Source organism: Eurosta solidaginis, chromosome 4, assembly GCF_040869045.1.
Source record: "Eurosta solidaginis isolate ZX-2024a chromosome 4, ASM4086904v1, whole genome shotgun sequence".
Taxonomy (NCBI): domain Eukaryota; kingdom Metazoa; phylum Arthropoda; class Insecta; order Diptera; family Tephritidae; genus Eurosta; species Eurosta solidaginis.
The window spans coordinates 124,845,581-124,868,165 of record NC_090322.1 but is presented as its reverse complement, the minus strand read 5'-3'; the positions used below and the strand labels follow the sequence as shown (position 1 = coordinate 124,868,165).

At 41.2% G+C, this 22,585-nt stretch overlaps 1 protein-coding gene across 4 annotated transcripts; it reads left to right on the top strand.

The window, feature by feature from the left end:
* The first annotated feature begins 8,122 nt into the window (after positions 1–8,122).
* LOC137250274 (uncharacterized) lies at positions 8,123–20,104 on the top strand. Of its 4 annotated transcripts, none has more exons than XR_010952892.1 (2): positions 8,123–11,693; positions 17,993–20,104. XR_010952892.1 is itself a non-coding variant. In XM_067782774.1 (2 exons), exon 2 carries the CDS (start codon positions 14,221–14,223, stop codon positions 15,931–15,933), a length of 1,713 nt encoding a protein of 570 aa, XP_067638875.1. In that variant the 5' UTR covers positions 8,123–9,198; positions 9,394–14,220; the 3' UTR covers positions 15,934–17,395. The 4 variants fall into 4 exon arrangements, 2 of the variants coding, with proteins under 2 accessions (XP_067638875.1, XP_067638876.1); XR_010952891.1 differs by having other exon boundaries at positions 8,123–11,716; XM_067782774.1 differs by lacking the exon at positions 17,993–20,104 and having other exon boundaries at positions 8,123–9,198; positions 9,394–17,395.
* Positions 20,105–22,585: the final 2,481 nt, after the last annotated feature.

Sequence of the window (22,585 nt, the reverse complement as noted above, 5' to 3'; positions counted from 1 at the left end):
GCCGAAAGGGTCCCAATGATCCCGTATTAGTCGCGAAAAAGTCCCGAAATGACCCCGACGGGATCCCGGATGGATACCCAAAACCACCTGGAAATGATACCGGAAGGTACCCCAAATGATCCCGAAAAAGCCCTGAAATTACCCAGACGGGATCCCGGACGGGTCCCGAAAACCAACAAGAAATGATCCGGTAGGTACCCCAATTGATCCCGAAATGACCCGGTCGGGATCACGGACGGATCCCGAAAAAGTCCTGAAATTACCCCGACGGGATCCCAGACGAATACCGAAAACCATCCAGAAATTATGCTAAAAGTGACCCCAAAATGATCCAGAAATAGTCCCGAAATGACCCAGAAGGAATCCCCGAGGGATCTCGGAAACTATCCAGAAATGATTGCCGAAAGGTTCCCAAATGATCCCCAAATAATCCCGAAATGACCCTGACGAGATCCCGGACAGATACCGAAAACCATCCAGAAATGATGGCGAAAAGGTCCCCAAATGATCCCGTATTCGTCGCGAAAAAGTTTCGAAATGACCCCGACGGGATCGCGGACGGAGCCCGAAAACCATCTGGAAATGATGCCGGAAGGCACCCCAAATGATATCGAAAAAGTCCCCAAATGACCCCGACGAGATCCCGGACGAACCCCGAAAACCATCCAGAAATTATGCCAAAAGTGACCCCAAATGATCCCGAAAAAGTCCCGAAATGACTCCGATGGGATCCCCAACGGATACCGAAAACCATCCAGAAATGATCCCCCAAAGGTCCTCAAAAGATCACCTAATAGTCTCGAAATGACGCCGACGGGATCCCGGAAGGATCCCGAAAACCATCCAGAAATGATGCCGGACGATACCGCAAATGATCCCGGAAAAGTCCCGAAATGACCCCGACAGAATCCCGGAAGGACCCCGACGAGATCCCGGACGGATCCCTAAAACCATCCAGGAATGATTACGGAAGGGACCCAAAATGACCTCGAAAAAGTCCCGTAGTGATCCCGGAAACCATAAAGAATTTATCTCTCAAAGGTACGCAAATGATCCCGAACATACCCCGACGGATGCCGGACGGATCCCGAAACCCATCCGGAGATGATGCCGGAAGGATCCCCAAATGATCACGAAATAGTCCCGAAATTATCCCAAAAATGTCCCAAAATAACCCCGAAAGCTATACAGAAATTATCCCGGAAGAGTCCCAAAATGATCCCGAATAAGTCCCGAAATGACCTCGGCGGGATCCCGAGCGGACCCCGAAAACTATCCAGAAATGATCCCGGAAGGGTCTCGATATGACCCTAACGGGATTACAAATAAGGTGAAGCTAATTATAAAACCAGGTTAATAAGGCAGCAGGCGCGTTGGAGCGAATGAAGAGTTACATATAAACATACAGGTAAAGGTAATAAAAGCATGCTAATAAATACAACTGAAGTAGGGTGGATGGCGGGAGGAGAAGGAGAGGACCACTGATCGTTTTTTCAAATTGTTTAGATCTCGATCTGTATGCGCCAGATACCAAAAACTATTGATTTAGGAGAAAATTTATATTGAGTTAATACAATTTATAGATTTTACACCAGAGGGGTAGAGAAGGGGGGAGAGACGGAGGGTTTCACTGCTCGCTTTGTAAGCCCTCGACTTATTTGATCTATTGAGTCTGTAATATTGGTGAAAGCCAGTATACGTAAAGTTATAATGTGTAAAAATTATTAAAAAGTAATTGTTTGAAGGGGTCATGGGACCCCCACACCCCTTTAAATGCTCGAAAAAAATTTCGCTAATAGACTATTGCCTGTGTCCCAAATTTCATCAAAATCCTTGTAGCTGTTCTGGCGTGATTCAGTCACAAAGACGAAAAAATATAATAATTAAATTATAACTGTTCCTAGGGGCCGGGGCCCTCCCCCCTTTTGAAAAATATATAGCTAGTAGATCCTTCTAGACTATTGGCTATATGTGTGCCAAATTTCATCCAAATCTGTCCAGCCGTTCTTGCGCGATTGAGTCACAAAGACAAACGTCTGGAAAAACATCCAAACATGCAAACTTTCCCATTTATAATATACTAGCCTTTACCCGCGGCCCCGTCCGCAAGGAGAAAATGAAATATATGGGCTATTCACGTTAGCCTGCTTATCAAGTCATCTGTTTACAATTTTGCTTCTGTGTAATGCATTTTATATTTGTAATTGAGTAAAAAAAGAAACAAATGAGCTGATAACCTGATAGGATCCCCAAATGATCCCGAAATTATCCATAAAAAGCCACGAAATGACCCCGAAGCTATCGCGGACGCATCCCTAAAACCATACAGAAATGCCTCCACAGGGTCTTCAAAAGTTCCCGGAATAGACCCAAAAAAAACCCGAAATGACAACGACACCATTCTAGACTTATCCAGAGAACCACACAGAAATGATCCCTGAAGGGTACCAAAATGATCCCGAAATAGTCCCGAAAAAGTTGCGAAATGACCCCGAGGAGATCCACGACGTATCGCGAAAACCATACAGAAATGAATCCGGAAGGGTCCCAAAATGATCCCGAAATAGTCCGGAAATGACTCCTACGGCATCCCGGACAGATCCAGAAATGACCTCGGAAGGGTCCCCAAATTACCCTGATGGATCCGGCAAACCATCAAGAATTGATGCCGGAAGGGTCCTCCAAATGATCCCGAAATAATACAGAAAAAGTCATGAAATGACTCCTAAAGGGTCTCCAAATGATACCGAAATAGTCCCGAGAAAGTCCTGAAATTACCCTGATGGGTTCCCGTACAGATCCCGAAATCCATCCGGAAGTTATGCCGGAAGGGTCCCCAAATGATCCCGAATTAGCCCTAAAAAAGTTCCGAAATGACCCAGATGGGCTTCCGGACGGATCCCGAAAACCATCCAAAAATGATCCCGAAATGACCCTGATGGGATCTTGGACGGATCCTGAAAACCATGCTTAAATGATCCCGAAAACGTCTCGAAATTAACCTGACGGGATCACGTACGGATTCCGAAAACAATCCAGAAATGATGCCGGTAGGTACCCCAAATGATCCCGAAATAGTCCCGAAATGACCCCGACGGGGTCCAGGACGGATCTCGAAAACAAAACAGAAATGATGCCGGTAGGTACCCCAAATGATCCAGAAATGATGCCGGAAAGGTCCCCAATTTACCCCTTAATAGTCCCGAAATGACGCTGAAGGAATCCCGGACGGATCCCGAAAACCATCCAAAAATTATGCCGAAAGGGTCCCCAAATGATCACGTATTAGTCGCGAAAAAGGCCCGAAATTACCATGACGGGATCCCGGACGGACACCCAAAACCATCTAGAAATGATGCCGGAAGGTACCCCGAATGATCCCGAAAACGTCCTGAAATGACCCCGACGGGATCCCCGACGGATCTCGAAAACCTTCCAGAAATGATGCCGGAGGGACCCCAAATGATCCCGAAAAAGTCCCGAAATGACCCCGATGGGATCCCGGACGAACCCCGAAAACCAACCAGAAATGATGCCGGTAGGTACCCCAAATGATCCTGAAATAGTCCCGAAATTACCCCGTCGGGATCACGGACGGATCCGGAGAAAGTCCTGAAGTCACCCCGACGGGATCCCGGACAAATACCGAAAACCATCCAGAAAAGGTGCCGGTGGGTACCCCAAAATTATCCCGAAATAGTCCCGAAATGACCATGAAGGAATCCCCGAGGGATTCTTGAAACTATCCAGAAATTATGCCCGAAAGGTTCCCAAATGATCCCCAAATAGTCACGAAATGACCCTGACGAGATCCCGGACGGATCCCGAAACCCATCCAGAAATGATGGCGAAAGGGACCCCAAATGCTCCCGTATTAGTCGCGAAATAGTCCGGAAATGACCCCGATGGGATCCCGCACGGATCCAGAAGTTATCCCGGAAGGATCCCAAAACTATTCCGAAAAAGTAACAAAAAAATCTCGAAATTACTCCTACGGCATCCCGGACGGATCCAGAAATGACCTCGGTAGGGTCCCCAAATGATCCCAAAATGGTCCCGAAAATGGATCCGGCAAACCATGAAGAAATGATGCCGGAAGGGTCCCCAAAAGATCCCGAAATAATACAGAAAAAGCCTAAAGGGTCTCCAAATGATCTCGAAATTACCCTGATGTGTTCCCGTACAGATCCCGAAATCCATTCAGAAGTGATGCCGGAAGGGTCCCAAATGATCCTGTATTAGCCCTGAAAAAGTTCCGAAATGACCCAGACGGGCTCCCGGACGGATACCGAAAACCACCAAAAAATTATGCCGAAATAGTCCCGAAGAAGTCCCGAAATGACGCTGACGGAATCCCGGACGGATCCCGAAAACCATCCAAAAATTATGCCGAAAGGGTCCCCAAATGATCACGTATTAGTCGCGAAAAAGGCCCGAAATTACCATGACGGGATCCCGAAAACCATCCAGAAATGATGCCGAAAGGGACTCCAAATGGTTCGAAAAAGCCCCGAAATTACCCCGACGGGATCCCGGATGGATACCGAAAACCATCCAGAAATGATGCCGGTAGGTACCCCAAATTATCCCGAAATATTCCCGAAATAACCCTGACGGGATCCCGAAAGCGATTCAGAAATGATGCCGGAAGAGACCCCAAATGATCCCGCAAAAGTCCCGAAATGACCCCGCCAGGATCCCGGACGGATCCCGAAAACCATCCAGAAATGATGCTGGAAGGGACCTCAAATGTTTCCGAAAAAATCCCGAAATGACCCCGACGGGATCCCGGACGGATACCTAAAACCATCCAGAAATGATGCCGGCGGTTCCGAAAAAGTCCCGAAATGATATCGCCAGGATCCCGGACGGATACCTACGACCATCCAGAAATGATGCCGGTAGGTACCCCAAATTATCCCGAAATAGTCCCGAAATGAACCTGACGGGATCCCGAAAAACATCCAGAAATGATGCCGAAAGGGTCCCCAAATGATCCCGTATTAGTCGAGAAAAAGTCCCAAAATGACCCCGGCAGGATCCCGGACGGATCCCGAAAACCATCCAGAAATGATGCCGGAAGGGACCCCAAATGATCCCGAAAAAGTCCCGAAATTACCCTGACGGGATCCCGGACGCATCCCAAAAACCATCCAGAAATGATGGCGGAAGGGACCCAAAATGACCCCGAAAAAGTCCCGTAATGATCCCGGAAACCATCAAGAATTTATATATGTAAATGTATTTATTTATTACGGCTTTCCTAAGCCTAACTTAAATCTATTTTACATGTTTATAATTGTCTTCTGGACTATGCAATCTAGAATAGTTACATCTATGTCCTACCTTGGAGTACTATGGATGGGAGACTTCCAGATCATGCGAACAAAGCGTTGTGCTTGTGTAGTATGTAGGCATTTTACGCATGTTAGTAAAGCGCGAAGGCAACATCTGCACGGCGATGCACTGAGTTAATCGAGTGATGCGCTTCAGTATTTGCTTCGGCAACCTTTTTTGTATGCGTACAAGAGCTTGGAAGTCTTGGCGCTACATAGCAATATAGAGTATAGTTTCGCTGCACTTCTATCGATGCTATGGAAGTCGGCCTGTCCAGCACTAAATTGGTAGTGTTCTGCAATAATTGTACAATTTTTGTTTAAATTTATTGGAATGACATGACTTAATATCATTCGGTAGTTCATTATAGGATTTAAGACCTTTATAATACAGATTACATTTGTCTGCTTCAGTTTTATAAGCCGGCAGATTAAAATCATTTTTATTACGAGTATTTACAGAGTGTATATCTTTTACATATTTTATATTCGTCTTCAAATACGCAGGCAAAGTTCCTTCTATTATGTTTTTAATAAATTTTATGGTATAATAAAAAAGTTGCTGTCTAATGCTAAGCCAATTAAGAGAGCATAGCATGTCTCTGATAGGTGTGTCATACCGTTTTTTGAGAATGAATCTCATAGCGCGGTTCTGTTGCTTTTGTAGCTTGTATATCTGACTATCTCGCAAGATGAAAAATATAGTTGGGCAATAAATAAAATGAGGTTCGATTATAGATCTGTAGACGATGATTTTATACCTTCTATTTAAATATTTGCAGGTTCGTTGTGTAAAATATAACTTTTTCGCTATTTTTCCTACCGTATAATCCACGTGCTCGTTGAAATTCAGCTTATCATCTATTTTTATTCCCAAGTATTTTAAGGTGCTGACTTTTTCAATTAGTTCGTTATTTATATTTAAGTTTTGTAGCTCACTGTTTTGAAAATTGCGTCTAGATATAACCATAAATTTCGTTTTATTGACATTCACTTTTAGTCTGTTTACGCATAACCAACCATATACGCTGTTAAGATCTTCTTGCAGCTTAGCATATATTTCAGTAATATTGTTCCCACTTATCATTCTCTCACTCATTCTTCATTGCAATCAATTTTACTTCTATGTTATGCTCTAAAAGGGAGTTGAAGTCCGTAATAATGCTACTTTTAATCTGGGAGAATTTATTACAAAATATCTGCTCGACTATCTGTTTAATATCAACGGCTTTCATTTTTGTTTCTTCACATTTATTAATCAAATGTTTGATTTCCACAAATTTAGTATTGGTATCCGATAATGCACATACATTACAGAACCATTTTATGTTCATATTATCTTCTATTATCTTTTTTTCATTTCTTTTAATATTACTGCATTTCAAGCAGAAACTATAGCCACACCCACCAGAGCATGCTACTATGTCATCTACCTGAAGCAGTTTCGCAGTACATTCTTTGCACTCTGCTGGCATTGTAAATGTATATCTTTATAAGAAAATGTAAAAGATATGCAACTTTACATGGCAACTTTGTGATACACAACTTTAAATATTCGCAAGACTGGTTTGAAAAAATAACCTAAAAAATATGTATAAATATATATTTTTCTAACGTGATGGCAGCCCTGTTTTAGGCTGACACTGTTCACTCTTTTATGTCTTCCACTTGCCCTTTCTATCATTCACCTTTGTAAACAAATTCAATGCTTATCAGGCGCTAATTTTTCGCGCTAAGTTAATGATAGCAAAGAAAAGTCAAAAACACAAAATAAAGAGTACAATTAGTAGCGACAGTATAGCAACAAAGCGGCTTGACAGGTTGTTGATGTTCTCACCCGTACTCAGCGTATCAGCAGGCGTTTGTGTGAAAGTGTGCTTGGCGATATTTGCAGCGCGCCGACTGCGGTAATGGCAGCACAGCAGATAGCTTTTGCAAATTACTAACCACCTATGTAAATACTCCACTCTCCCAAACTAAGTTTTTAGATTTGTCCACTTGAATACAGCTTCCCGCACCTGTTGTTAGATGTTGTACGTTTTTTTTAGCGCTTTTGTATGTTGTTTACTATTTTTTTGTTTAATAAAAACACGGAGCACGTATCAAAACGACCGTCTTGTTCTTCTCTTCTCTACTTTCTTTATCTCTCAAAGGTACGCAAATAATCCCGAAAATACCCCGACGGGATGCCGAACGGATCCCGAAACGCATGCAGAAATGATGCCGGATGTTATGTATGTAACATATCAAATTATTAACAGAGCCATTCTCCCACTCTACCTCTGTTACAATGAATGTATGTAGGTATACTAATATGTATAATGTAGTTGTAAGCACTTTGAACTCAAATAAAGAACACTGATGACATGATACGAAACTTTTATTCTCTCTCAATTCGTTTCCAGGAATGGGTCTTGAAGTTCATTCGATTGTAAACAAAAGTTCGTTCGTTTCCAAGAATGGGTCTTGAACATCAGATGGCTATAGAGTTGCCTAAACTACCCAAAAAAAAAAACTCCAAGAAATCCGTTCGGTTTCATTATTTTCAAAAAATCAGCAAGTAAGGTGATAAAAACTTATTAAAATTTATAAAAAATGCAAAGTTTTGTAGAAATATTTTGTGGTAGATAAGTGAAAAAATATGAAATAATATATTTCGATTGCGTTGCTTTGGTTTGTTGCCCTGGCACCGCCATAAGATAACAATGAACGGCTAGCCCCTTTTTCACTTTGATGCGACCAAAATGTTTATTTACATACATATGTATATCCACATACAATAAAAAACGCAAAAAATTTGTAAGAAATTACGAAATTAGATCACTTGGTGAAGTATCTGCGTTGTCGTCCGCAAAAGGCTGTTAATTATACATGTTGCGTTAACCTATACGTATACCTACAATTTATCTCAGCTGTCAAAAGTGGAATGTTGCAACGCTCCACAAAAAACTGGCCTTTATGCATCCATTTACATCAATGCGAAGACCAAGAAGCTGACTTTTTCTTCAATCGAAAGCTGCTATCAAAACCCGTTTCGTGTGCAGCCCTTCGATGAAAGGTGTTGTCACTGATAAATTGTCCACGGGTGAAAAATAGTTATTTTTTCTTCGGATTTGTAATCCTGACAAAAATTCGAGTTTTTTCATATCCCATTTGACAATCTTGAGTAATTTTTCAGTGAAAATTATAAATTAAACCTTTACCATGTAAAATACCCCAAAGTTATTCTGAAATGCCCAAATTTGATTTTGAGCATGATGGTATCTATGGCCAATGTTATAAAAAATGCACATTTTCACGCGCTCTCAGAGAGCGAGAAGTTTCATATCATATCATCTGTGATAAAGAATTAGTCGTAAACAGAATTCCACTGCGTGTACATATTATTGTGGCGACGAGGCGGTGTACGGACTTGCGCGAAGGTCAGCTCAAGCGCAAAATAAAATAAGCAAAATTGTTTTTGCATAAGTGCAGTTTCCGAAGAGGTGTGATATTTTTATTATTAAAAATTAATAACATTAAAATTAAATATCGAGATGACGGAGACATCAGTTGCGTTCATCGGTTCAATAGAGGTTTTTAATATAGGCGACGATTTTGAGCTGTATAAAAACCGATTAGAACATCTTCTATCACTCAACAAAATAGTGAAAGATGGCGATAAAATATCATTTTTAATTAGTCTGGGTGGAGCAGATTTATATAAAACGCTAATTTCGTTGCTGGCGCCCAAAACAGAAAAAGACCATGATTACGATTACCCTGCAAAAATCGTTGGATCATGTGGTCCACTGGAGTACTTACCATTGTACTCCATTGTAATGCAGCAATGGACCAACTCATATTTCTACACGAACATATTGTAAGCCGATCATCGCTCGTTTTTAACGATTGTAATCACTACACGATGTTTATTGGACTGTGGGTACTCCATGGATTACTCTGATGTAATGCGGAGCTGGAGTATATAGTCCCGTCCTAGGACATCGCAATGTTAATTGGACCATATTTTTTGTATGAATTGTGGTTAATTTTGGAGTACTCGGTTGGTCCATAGCGAGTACTCCATACATTTTTGCAGGGTATATTGTGGAAAAATTGACTTCACATTTTAAACCGAAGAAAAATATAATCGTGGAATATTTCAAGTTCTTTAAGCGCGATCAGCTAACTTCGGAAAAAATTGCTGATTATATAGTGGAATTGAAGCAAATGGCGCAGGAGTGTGACTTCGGTAATTTTTTAGACCGTGGTCTTTTAATTAAATTTGCATGTGGCTTGAATAACCAATACATACAAAACCGACTGCTGAACGAAAGCATGGAACTGATGAGAAATAATACGGTACACCATTTGCGAAGTAATGCGAAAAAGTCCAAAGCAGCTGACACAAAACAAGAAGACGTTCAACGACAGAGGAGCAGAAGCCGAAAACGGAGGGAGGTAAAGTGCTTCTATTGCCAGAAATTGGGGCACATTGAACGTAATTGCTGGGAGAAACAAAAGGGCCAGAAATCGGTGGATAAAAATAAGGCGCGTGGTAAATATAAAAGTAGCTCTAATGTTAATAATATTGAGTATTCGGACGATGATTGTTCGTTCAATTATTTAAATAATATTGCAAGCAATTCTTCTAAATAGTTGAAAGTTTTTGTAAAATTGGAAGGCACAGTTTTTAAAATGGAAATTGATACTGGTGCATGTGTGTCTGTATGTCATATTGCGGATTATAGCAAAACATTTAACCACATTGTTGAAGACATGAGCGATAACCTTATAGAGTTTGAGGATTAAAATAAATTTATATATATAATACATACATATTATCTGAAAAGAAAAATTATAATTATACTGAAATGAATTAATTTCTAATACTTATATTATAAATATTTACCTTTTACTTACCTTTGAAATATTTACCTATATGAAATATTTGCTTAAAATTACTTACCTTTATTCTATACTCACCCTTTTTGGAATACCATGTATATTTACCTGTTTGAAGAACCCTGTAAATAAGAAACATAATTACTGTTTAGCGTACACATATCTATGTATACCCACATACATACGTATGCTCTCAGCAAAAGAAGTAAACGGTCCAGTGGAATGTGCTGGGCGGTTGTAAAGTTAGTTAAGCTGGAGATATTGGTGCTTTATCGGTAACCGTATCGGTAACCTTTTAACAGCTGATTCGACCAACCTTATGAGAATCAATGCAATCGATTATTGGTGCCGCTAAGGTCGTAACCGTATCGTAGCCAACCAATTGGGGTTTGGTTCACCGTCGTAACGATAAACAGCTGATTACGTTAGTGATACGGATACAGCGATACGACATACGGCACCAATGACTCCGGCTTTATTCGCCATCACCCTAACTATAATCGTCGCAAATATAAATATTCAAAATAAACAAAAGTGATAAATTCGAAATTATTAAATAGTTAATCCTAATAAATAAAGTTTATATTTGAAATCGAAAGTTATCGCGCTTTTATTTTATTTAGTAAAGTGAAGTGCTACCCCCCCTTAATACCTCAGTGCGTCTAGCCGCATTAGTGCATTTTATACATGGTCCTTTGGTACCATCAAGTGACAGTGAACGAGCGACCTAGAAAAGAAAATAGTTCAAATAATAATTAAATAAGATTACATTAAAAACAATACACAAAAGCCGGTAGACGCGACGCGCTAATATAATTATCTAAAGTAAAAGTGCTGAAAACATAAAAAGACAAACAAAAGTTTCAAAATATAAAAAATACATTATATTAAAAAGTATTAAACATAAAATAAAAGTGCAAATTAAGTGTGAAATATTAAAAAATATATACATACAAATACAAATATACAAGTACAGAAAGAATAAAAGCAACAAAAGTATATACCAAATTTACTGAAAAAGTGAGTGGGGCGAAGTTACAGTGGCTAAGTGCTGGAAAAGAAAAACGGAAAAAGTTGTCGGAAAACAGGAAGAAAAACAAAAGTTTTAAAATATTAAAAAAGAGAAGAAAGTAGAGAAATAAAAGAATTTCTATATATCAAAAAAAAAAAAAACGATTTATATTACAGAAAAAAAATATATAAAAAAAAAAAGAAGAAAGTGTAGCTCTTGTTGGGAAAAATTAATAAAACCAAATTAGACATAATTTACAAAAAAAAAACGTTTTTCAAAGTGGTTTGGAAACGCATCCACAAAGTTTTTAATTTTTAAACCACGAGCAGTAGACCTGCAAAAGTGGTACCCGGCAGCAAAACCGACGCAACAACAACGAAGCAGTACTGCCGCTAGCGCAACAGCATCAGCGACACCGAGCGACAACAACAACAACAATCCAGCAACAGAAAAATCAGGTGGTAAAAGCAAATATGCCAAAGTAAGTACACCTTGCCCAAAACATATGCATATATAAGTGGAGCGGAATTCCCCTAAGCAAATAATCGCACTCATCTACGGTAAAGTTGACAGGATCTTGGAAAGAATCCGTACAAAACACCGCTTTGCGCAAATCTCTCTCATTTAATAAAATTCCGCTAAGCTCTTCTTATATATACATAGGTATATTGGTAATACTCTCAAATTTGTGATTTTTACATATATCCATATATACTCATACACATATCACATATTTACTTATATACCAACCCGCTGTAAGATTTGTCGGGTCTTATACTAGAATTTCCCCTTAAAATTTTACCGTATACCGTTTCTCACAGCCACCACAACAAATTTGCTCTCCTAGAATAAATTACTTTAGATATTGGTTGCGACTTACAAAAGTACAAAAGTTACATATATACACATATGTATTCGTCCCAAATCAAAAGGCAAACTCCGCCTTAAAACTGCAAAATATTTAATGCTGTTTCGGTCCCTGAAACATTCAAAGATAATCAGCGCATTATTGACTCTCTCAATTCCTTTTAGGTGTACTTATTATAACACCATTTAATTTAGGTAATTTGCAAATTAACACCGCCCAACACTATTTATTTCTGTTCGCTGAATATATATATTTATATGCACATAAACATACTTGGACTTAGATGCGCTAAGACAAGTATTTCCCACCCTCACTTGTTTATGCAAATCCGGCTAGTCAAAAGTACAGTGGCCCTCAACTTATAAAAAACAACTCAAAATACAGTGGGTCAAAAGAACTCAAATCACCCTGAAACCTTTGATACAATTTTAGAACCCCTAAATCAACTTCTTCCTATTGAATTAAATTCACAATGGGCGGCACAGGTGAAGAAAAACCACAATCCCTTCTACCCCAAGCACCAAAGAAAACAAGAGCGAAATCTCAGAGTGACGAAGAGGAAGCAGCAATCTTCAATAAAAAATTCATGTTTGAAGCCACAAGATTAGAGAAATTTTGCGACAAGTGGTGGAACATCGCGGAAACTGAACACTCGGAAGCTGGCCTCAAGACTTATCTGGAGCAACTAAACAAACACATGGCTTTGGTGGACATGGCGAATGAAAACCTTCAGATGAGCAACATTGAAGAGACAATAAGGAAATCGAGTGAGGAAAGATACGACCACATCAACGATTCAGGATTAAATACGAGACTACGGATAAATGAGATCCTCAGTAGTATTAGGCCAGCCCCAGAAGAAGCTAGCAGAACCGATCCGACTCCGCTGGCAACGCTCCCCCCTTCTAATCAACCCAATTATTTAAAGGTACCTGCATGTGACACAGAGGTCTTCTACGGAGGATATGAAGACTGGCCATCCTTTAGGGACATGTTCACTGCAGTGTACATTAGTCACCCCAAACTCTCTCCTGCCCAAAAACTTTACCATTTGAGGCAAAAAACCCGAGGTAAAGCAGCCCTCCTTATTAAAAATTACCCGCTTAATGACCAAAGTTTTGAGCTTGCGTGGAATGCATTAAAGCATCGATATGAAAACCGCAGAATTCTCGTCGACAACCAGCTCAAAACCCTCTTTAATATCCAACCCGTAACCAGCGAAAATGGTGAACGCATACAATATGTGCAAACCACAATCAATAATTGCCTCTCAACCCTTCAGGCAAACGGAGTATCCACAGCTAATTGGGACCCGATGCTAGTATATCTCTGCTCCTCCAAATTGCCAGACGAAACCCTAGCTTTATGGGAGCAATCCCTCAACTCTCGTAAGGAGTTACCTCTTTGGTCCGAATTGGACCAGTTTCTGACTACTCGGTATGAGGTGGTTGAACGCCTAACCACATATAGGCCTAACAAACCAAAGCCTAATCAATCGAATTTCACCCCGCGGTCTTCTACTCCTACTAATAACTCGTTCCACTCAAGGAACAAGACACACTCATTGCACACTGACCCAAAAAGGCAGGCTTCGTGCAAATTGTGCAACAGTAATCACTCGCTGATGAATTGTGTCAAATTTAAAGAGCTCTCAGTTCAAGATAGAAACAAATTCGTAAGGGAAAACAGGTATTGCCAGAACTGTTTGGCTTACTCCCACTCAGAAAGACAATGCGGAAGCAGTTTCACTTGCGTTTACTGCCAAAAGCGACACCACTCCCTCCTACACTACTCAGCCAACAACCAAACGCAAAACAGCTCAAAACCGAAGAAAAATCTCGTCACATCTCACGTGACCATCGATGAAGAAAAGCCTTGTACCTCTCAACAAGCGGCATCGATGAACTCTGAGCTAGCTCCTCAAAACAGCACGAAGAACGTACTCTCACACTTCTCTAGTAGTAGAGAGCGAACCTTGCTCCCTACAGCAAACATTCCCGTGTTACACAAAGGAGAAACCTTTAATATTCGTGCTCTTCTGGACCAAGAATCCCAAATCTAGAATACAAAAGCTACTTGGTCTACCCGTTCAAAAGACCAATTACGAAATATTGGGAATGGGCGGACGAACAGTCCAGAAAGCAGATAAGGTGTGCTCAATCACCATATGTTCTCCAGATCTCAATATTAAAATCGCAACTAATGCGATCATACTCCCTCAACTGACGCAATTCTTGCCAACGTTTAAAGTCTCTTATATAGACCTCAAAGAGTACTCAACACTATCTCTAGCAGACCCCAACTGTTTCGCGCCTGCCAAGATAGATATGGTACTAGGTAGCGACATACTCCCTCAAATACTGATTCCGGGCCTCAAAACCAATGTAGCTGGAAGTTTAATAGCCCAGAACACAATCTTCGGGTGGATATTAAGCGGGCCACTTAAGGAACAGATCTCAACATTCTCAACTCAAGTAGTTGAAACGCAAAAGGAGTTCCTCGAAGACCTACTCAAAAGGTTTTGGGAACAAGAAGAAGTGCCATCGGCTTCCTCTCTCAAAGACGATGATCTAATATGCGAAGAGCTCTACAAAAGTACCACAATCCGAAGAAATGATGGCCGCTACGTAGTAAAACTCCCATTTAAAGACTCGTTTCCCAACTCAATAGCTTTAGGGCACTCTAGACCCGCTGCTCAGCAACAATACCTCAGCGTAGAACGAAGCATTAAGAAAAAACCAGAGCTTCGAACGACCTACTCCAACGTCTTAGCGGAATACTTAACCCTAGATCATATGGAGCCCACAACCCCTCGGGAAATTATACGTGATGGAAAGTATTTCTCGTTTTACTTACCACATCATGCCGTACTCAAACCCGATAGTAAAACTACTAAAGTCCGAGTAGTTTTCAATGCATCCAAACGATCTCACTCCGGCATCTCACTCAACGACGTGCTTCATACAGGTCCCGTTTTACAAAATGATTTAATGGTCGTTATACTCAACTGGCGACTCTACAAATATGTATTTAACGGCGACATTGAGAAGATGTATCGGCAAATATATGTCCACAAGGAAGATCAAGACTTCCAACGAATACTCTTTCGTCAATTTCCTCAAGGCCAAGTAGAAGATTTTAAATTAAAAACAGTAACCTTCGGTGTTAACTGTGCTCCCTACTTGGCGATTCGCACCCTGCAGCAGCTCGCAGAAGACTGCAAAGCCGAACTCCCCCTCGCTACCAACGTTCTCCTGCGAGAGACCTACGTGGATGATATTCTCTCAGGCGGACATAACATACAGTCCATTCGCGAAACCATGACTCAGTTGATCGAAGCACTAAAGTCAGCAGGCTTCCCACTCAAAAAAATGACAGCGAACCACCCAGAAATATTGGAATCAATCCCCGAATCTGATCTTCTCGATGCGGACTTTCTAAAATTCCACGACTCAAGCTCCACAAAAACTCTTGGAGTACGCTGGAACGCACTCGAAGACTCCTTCTTCTATTCTTACAACCCCATATCAGACGCACACTCGGCAACCAAGCGATATATTCTCTCGTCCGTCGCGAAACTTTTCGACCCGGCAGGATGGCTATCGCCTATAATGATAGTAGCAAAAACTCTCCTGCAAGAGCTCTGGATGGAAGGAACGGATTGGGATGAGCACGTCAAACCCGGTTCACTTCTCAAATGGAAATCCTTTACGGAAGACCTCTCAGCAATTGGAGATATAAAAATTCCACGTTGGGTTAAATTCACCCCCAACGTGCCCACTCAGATACATGGTTTCTCCGACGCCTCTGAAAAGGCATATTGTGCCTGAGTCTATTTAAGAGTTCAACACAGCGATAACTCTATATACTTACTCGTAGCAAAAAGTAAAGTTGCACCCCTACAAACAGTGAGCCTTCCCCGATTAGAGCTCTGCGGAGCGTTACTCCTCTCAAAATTAGTAAAGCATATTCGAACTTCGCTTAAACTCACAGAGAGCAACTTGACTCTGTGGACAGACTCCTCCATAGTGCTGGCTTGGCTCGAAAAGCCACCACATACATGGAAAACCTATGTAGCAAACCGCGTATCCCAGATACTCGACAATGTCAGTAACGCAACGTGGCGACATGTACCCAGTGGAGAAAATCCAGCCGATATGGGCACTCGGGGATGTCGACCCCAGGACTTGGTCGACTGTTCACTCTGGTGGAACGGCCCAAGGTGGCTCGTACACTCCCTTCCTGACTGGCCGAAAGATAGCCATCATAATGACTCACCCCCAGAACAACGACGGATAGAAGCCCTGCACTCACTGGAAAATCATGACTTTCTGGACCGGTTTTCGTCATTTGCTCGAGCATTGAGAGTCCTCGCTTACATTCGCCGATTTGTCTCGAAGTCCAGGAAACAGCTGATACCCTCCAAAATTCATCTCACCCAAGAAGAGATTCGTCATGCAATGGTGCAGCTCATTGCGAACGCTCAGAAAAACCAGTATGGAAAAGTGATTGCAGACCTCAAAGCCGCAAAGTCTCTCGGAAAAGGAAGTGCGTTGCTCCCGCTCAACCCGGTCTTGGACTATTACGCGTAAATGGACGCCTCGCCTATGCAGACATGAGTCACAACGAAAAGCACCCTATAATCATACCCGACAACTCACGGTACTGCGCTCTCCTTTTGGACTTCCTCCATGCAACCTTACTCCATGCCGATGCATAACTTATGATCCGCATGGTCCAACAAGAATATTATATTCCCCGCCTGAAACAAAGGGTGAAAAAATGCATATTTCAGTGCAAGAAATGCACTATCTATAAGCAAAAAATGAAATCTCAAGTGATGGCCGCTCTACCACCAGAGCGCGTAACTTACTCACTGCCCTTTCATACCACTGGAGTAGATTTTGCAGGGCCTTTCCTCGTCAAAACGTCAACTCTCCGACGTGCATCATACGCCAAAGCATACGTCTGCGTTTTCGTATGCTCTTCCACCAAAGCCATACATCTCGAAGTCTGCTCAGACCTCACCACTGAAGCTTTCAAAGCAGCATTCGCCCGTTTTGTGGGCCGTCGAGGCATCCCCTCAAAGATTATGTCCGATAATGGTAAAACATTTGTAGGAGCCCAAAGCAGCCTGCAACGCGAGTTTACCACATTTCTCCAGGAAGCTGCCGAAGACATCGTAAGCAAATATGCTCTCCACGGACTCTCATGGCAGTTTATCCCTCCGTACGCCCCCCACATGGGAGGATTGTGGGAATCAGCAGTGAGAAGCTTTAAAATTCACTTAACCAAGGTTGCCGGAAATCAGAAGTTTACCTTTGAGGAGTTCAACACTCTCCTCATTCGCATAGAAGCGGTCCTCAACTCCAGACCGCTTTGACCAATGTCACAAGACCCCGACGACCTAAAAGCTTTAACTCCAGGTCATTTTATACGCGGTGCTCCCCTTCTGTCTATTCCTGAGCCTAACTGTGAGAACCTCTCTTTAGTGAACAAATGGCAAAAGCTAAAGGTACTGCATCACCAATTCAGCAAACGCTGGAAAACCGAATACCTTCAGGAACTCCACAAGCGATACAAATGGCAACGCCAAGAAGCCAACATTAAGGAAGGTGACCTCGTCGTCATTAAAGACGATCTCTTACCACCCAACGAATGGCGGTTAGGCCGAATCACAAAACTTTATACTGCTCGTGATCAAAGTGTTCGCGTAGTAGATATCCGAACCGAGGGCGGAACTGTCACTCGCAACATAACGAAACTCTGTCTGTTACCCCCCGCCTAATCGTATTCCTCAGTTTTTATAGGACCCCTCATGATACCCGAATGTAATCTCTCCTCATCACACATACCCCCTTCTAATAAGGTTTCGACGTTTCTTTCCAGATCCAAGGATTATCGGAAGTGCCGCCTCTGCTGCCGCATTCACTCACTTCGATTTTGCCGCGCTTTTCTGGCTATGACTCCAGACGAGCGCTATGAATCCGCAAAGGCGCACCGTTACTGCATAAATTGTTTAGCCACCTCACATGTAACGGGCGCCTGTGACTCTCCAACAAGTTGTCGTCGCTGCGGGCTAGCACACCATACTCTGCTTCACAGGCCCCCCCGCGCTCTATCAAAACGCTCGCCAAATCATGACCGCGAAACAAATCGACCTCCGAGGAATCAGAAACAGCGAACTAGCACGGCAACCAGGCCGAAGTCCTCTACTCAGTCCCAGCGCAGTCGTGTAGAGAAGCCGCGCCAACCACGTCGTCCTATCCTCCAAAGGCGCCTTCGCGGCTTATTCAATCAAGCCAAGGAAACGCTGGAGGAGCTGCAGGATCTCATGCAGATCACCTCGCCCCAGGCCCGCCGGCATGTTGAAGACATGAGCGATAACCTTATAGAGTTTGAGGATTAAAATAAATTTATATATATAATACATACATATTATCTGAAAAGAAAAATTATAATTATACTGAAATGAATTAATTTCTAATACTTATATTATAAATATTTACCTTTTACTTACCTTTGAAATATTTACCTATATGAAATATTTGCTTAAAATTACTTACCTTTATTCTATACTCACCCTTTTTGGAATACCATGTATATTTACCTGTTTGAAGAACCCTGTAAATAAGAAACATAATTACTGTTTAGCGTACACATATCTATGTATACCCACATACATACGTATGCTCTCAGCAAAAGAAGTAAACGGTCCAGTGGAATGTGCTGGGCCGTTGTAAAGTTAGTTATTCGTCATCACCCTAACTATAATCGTCGCAAATATAAATATTCAAAATAAACAAAAGTGATAAATTCGAAATTATTAAATAGTTAATCCTAATAAATAAAGTTTATATTTGAAATCGAAAGTTATCGCGCTTTTATTTTATTTAGTAAAGTGAAGTGCTACCCCCCCTTAATACCTCAGTGCGTCTAGCCGCATTAGTGCATTTTATACAGTTATACAGTTCGATAAGTAAAAATGTAAAAGTTATTACGGGCGAAAATGCTGTGGTAGTGGGTAGCGTTCTGGTAGACGTAGAATTCATGGGAAAGTCTTGCAATTTAGAGCTAGTTGTTTTTGATTCGAAATCCAGGTTTAAACTCTATTATCTTGGCCTTACCTTTTGGATCCTCGAGTTAAATGCAAGCCTTGGGACCTAAAAATAAATAATTTTTTAATGAAGTATAGAAACACCCCTACCACAACAACAAATAGAACACCTGCAAGTTTAATTTTTAATTATAAACCAAAAACGTTGTTGGATTGCATAAACCCAAAGGGAATGCAGACCTCTCTTGAAAAAGGGAAGGAAAGTAATACACGTGAGAAGAAAAATTGCGTACAAAAATCCATTATAAAAAGTAAGGCCAAGATAATAGAGTTTAAACCTAATGAAGTTGTATTATATAGAAACATTTTCGAAAATTATTGTAAATGGATAAACGCAAAAGTTTTACGAAAACTTAGTAATGTAAGATATTGCATTTGTATAAATGGCATGCAAAGAATTGCACATGTAAACCAATTGAAAAAATTCCATGGAAAAATTGTTAAGTTCGATTCCAATATAAGCAAATATTCCAAGAAAGAAGTATTTGAAATCAATCCCGAAATAGATTCCAAAGAGCAGATAAAGAAAGATAATATTAAAAGCGAACAAGAACAATTAGAAGAATTAGAATTAAGGCGTTCAGAAAGAATACGGGAAAGAAAAATTAAGAAAGCGAAGTATCAAAATTAACTGCGAGAATTAATGCATCAAACTAGAACAGAAAACATGTAACGCTTTGAATGCAAACATTATTTTATTTTACTTAAAGCACATCCTTGTGTATGTATCCTATGTACAATTAACATCTAAGTTTGCGTGGGATTGTTATGTATGTAACATATCAAATTCTTAACAGAGGCATTCTCCCACTCTACCTCTGTTACAATGAATGTATGTAGGTATACTAATATGTATAATGTAGTTGTAAGCACTTTGAACTCAAATAAAGAATTAGTGGTAAACAGAATTCCACTGCGTGTACATATCACCGGAAACGTCCCCAAATGAGCGCGAAATAGCGCCGAAATGATCCCGGGGAAGTCCCGAAAATATCCCAAAATAATCCCGACGGGATGCCGAACGGATCACGAAACCCATCCAGAAATGATGCCGGAAAGGTCCCTAAATGATTGCGAAATAGTCCGGAAATGATCCCGGAATAGTCCCGAAAATATCCCAAAATAACCCCGACGGGATCCCGGACGGATCCCGAAAACTATACAGAAATGATCCCGGAAGGGTCCCAAAATGATCCCGAAATAGTCCCGAAAAAGTCCCGAAATTACCCCGGCGGGATCCCGGACCGATCCCGAAAACCATCAAGAAATGATCCCGGAAGGGTCTCGATATGACCCTTACGGGATTACAAATAGGTGAAGCTAATTATAAAACCGTGTTAATAAGGCAGCAGGCGCATTGGAGCGAATGAAAAGTTACATAGAAACATACAGGTAAATCTAATAAAATCGTGCTAATAAAAAACATTGAAGGAGGGCGGATGGCGGGAGTAGAAGGAGAGGACCACTGATCGTTCCTCCAAAATTCTCTCGATCTCGATCTGTATGTGCCAGATACCAAAAACTATTGATTTAGGAGAAAATTTATATTGAGTTATAGCAATTTATAGATTTTACACCAGAGGGGGAGATAAAGGGGGGGGGCGGAGGGTGTCACTGCTTACTTGGTAAGCCCTCGACTTATTTGACCCCTTGAGTCTATGATATTGGTGAAGGCCAGTATACTTAAAGTTATAATGTGTAAAAATTATTAAAAAGTAATTGCTCGAAGGGGTTGTGGGACCCCCACCCCTCTTTCCATGTTCGAAAAAAATTTCGCTAGTAGACTATTGTCTGTGTCCCAAATTTCATCAAAATCCGTGCAGCCATTCTGGCGTGATTCAGTCGCAAAGACGAAAAAATATAATAATTAAATTATAACTGTTCGTAGGGGGCGGGGACCACGCCCCTTTTGAAAAATATATAGCTAGTAGACCCTTCTAGACTATTGGCTATATGTTTGCAAAACTTCATCCAAATCGGTCCAGGCGTTCTTGCGTGATTGAGCCACAAAGACAAACGTCTGGACAAACATCCCAACATCCAAACTTTGCCATTTATAATATATATTAGACTAGCCTTTACCCGCGGCCCCGTCCGCAAGGAGAAAATAAAATATATGTGCTGTTCAAGTTAGCCTGATTATCAAGTTATCTGTTTAAAAATTACTTTTGTCTAATGTATTTTATTTTTGTAATTTAGTAAAAAAAAAGAACTAAATGAGAAGATAAGCTGAAAGGCGCGCATTCATGAATAGTAAAATACAGTTTTTTCGAATTAAAAAAAAAATACATTTTGTTTTTAAATTAAATTAACTGATATGAGAAGGGTGAAAGAATTACTACTCATAGAACAAAGGAGTGAAACTACAATTAGCTAAAACCAAAGAGAATTTTTTAAATGAAAATAGTGTTGCTTTTTCGGGTATTTAGTTGGTTAAAATATTACAAAAAGTGTAATTATAGTTATAACAGTTCGTTACAGGATTCATTTAAAAAACTCAAAAATAGATAAAACAACCCGAATTTTAATTTGGACTAATTTGCAGCAAATCCATGTCAATAAAAGCTCATAATTTAAAAAGACATGTGCGCTGAACTACCGGTTGCGAAGAGACCTAAAATGATCCCGGAAGGCTCCCAAAATGATACCAAAATAGTAACGAAATGATGCCGACGGGATCCTGGACAAATCCCGAAAATCATCCAGAAATTAACCAGGAGGGGTCCCAAAATGATTCCGAAATAGTCCCGAAAAAGTCCCCACATTACCCTGATGGCATCCCGAAACCCATGCAGAAATGATGCCGAGAGGGTCCCCATATGATCCCGTAATAATGCAGAAAAAGTCACGAAATAACCCCCAAAAGGTCCCCAATGATCCCGAAAAAATTCCGAAATTACCCTGATGGGTTCCCGTACAGATCCCGAAATCCATCCAGAACTGATGCCGGAAGGGTCGCTAAACAATCCCGTTTTAGTCCCGAAAAAGTCCCGAAATAACCCCGACGTGTTCCCAAACGGATCCCGAAAACCATCCAGAAATGATACCGAAAGGCTCCCCAAATCATCCCGTATTAGTCCCGAAAAAGTTCAGGAATGGCCCCGACGGGATTCCTGACGGATCCGGAAAACTATCCAGAAATGGAAAGTACTCAAATGATCCTCTAATAGTACCGAAATGATCCCGGGCGGATCCCGGACGGATCCCGAAAACCATCCAGAAATTATGCCGAAAGGGTCCCCAAATAATCCCACATAAGTCCAGAAAAAGTCTTGAAATGACCCCGACGGGATCTCGGACGCATACCGAAAACCATCCAGAAATGATGCCGGAAGGGACCCCAAATGATCCCGAAAAAGTCCCAA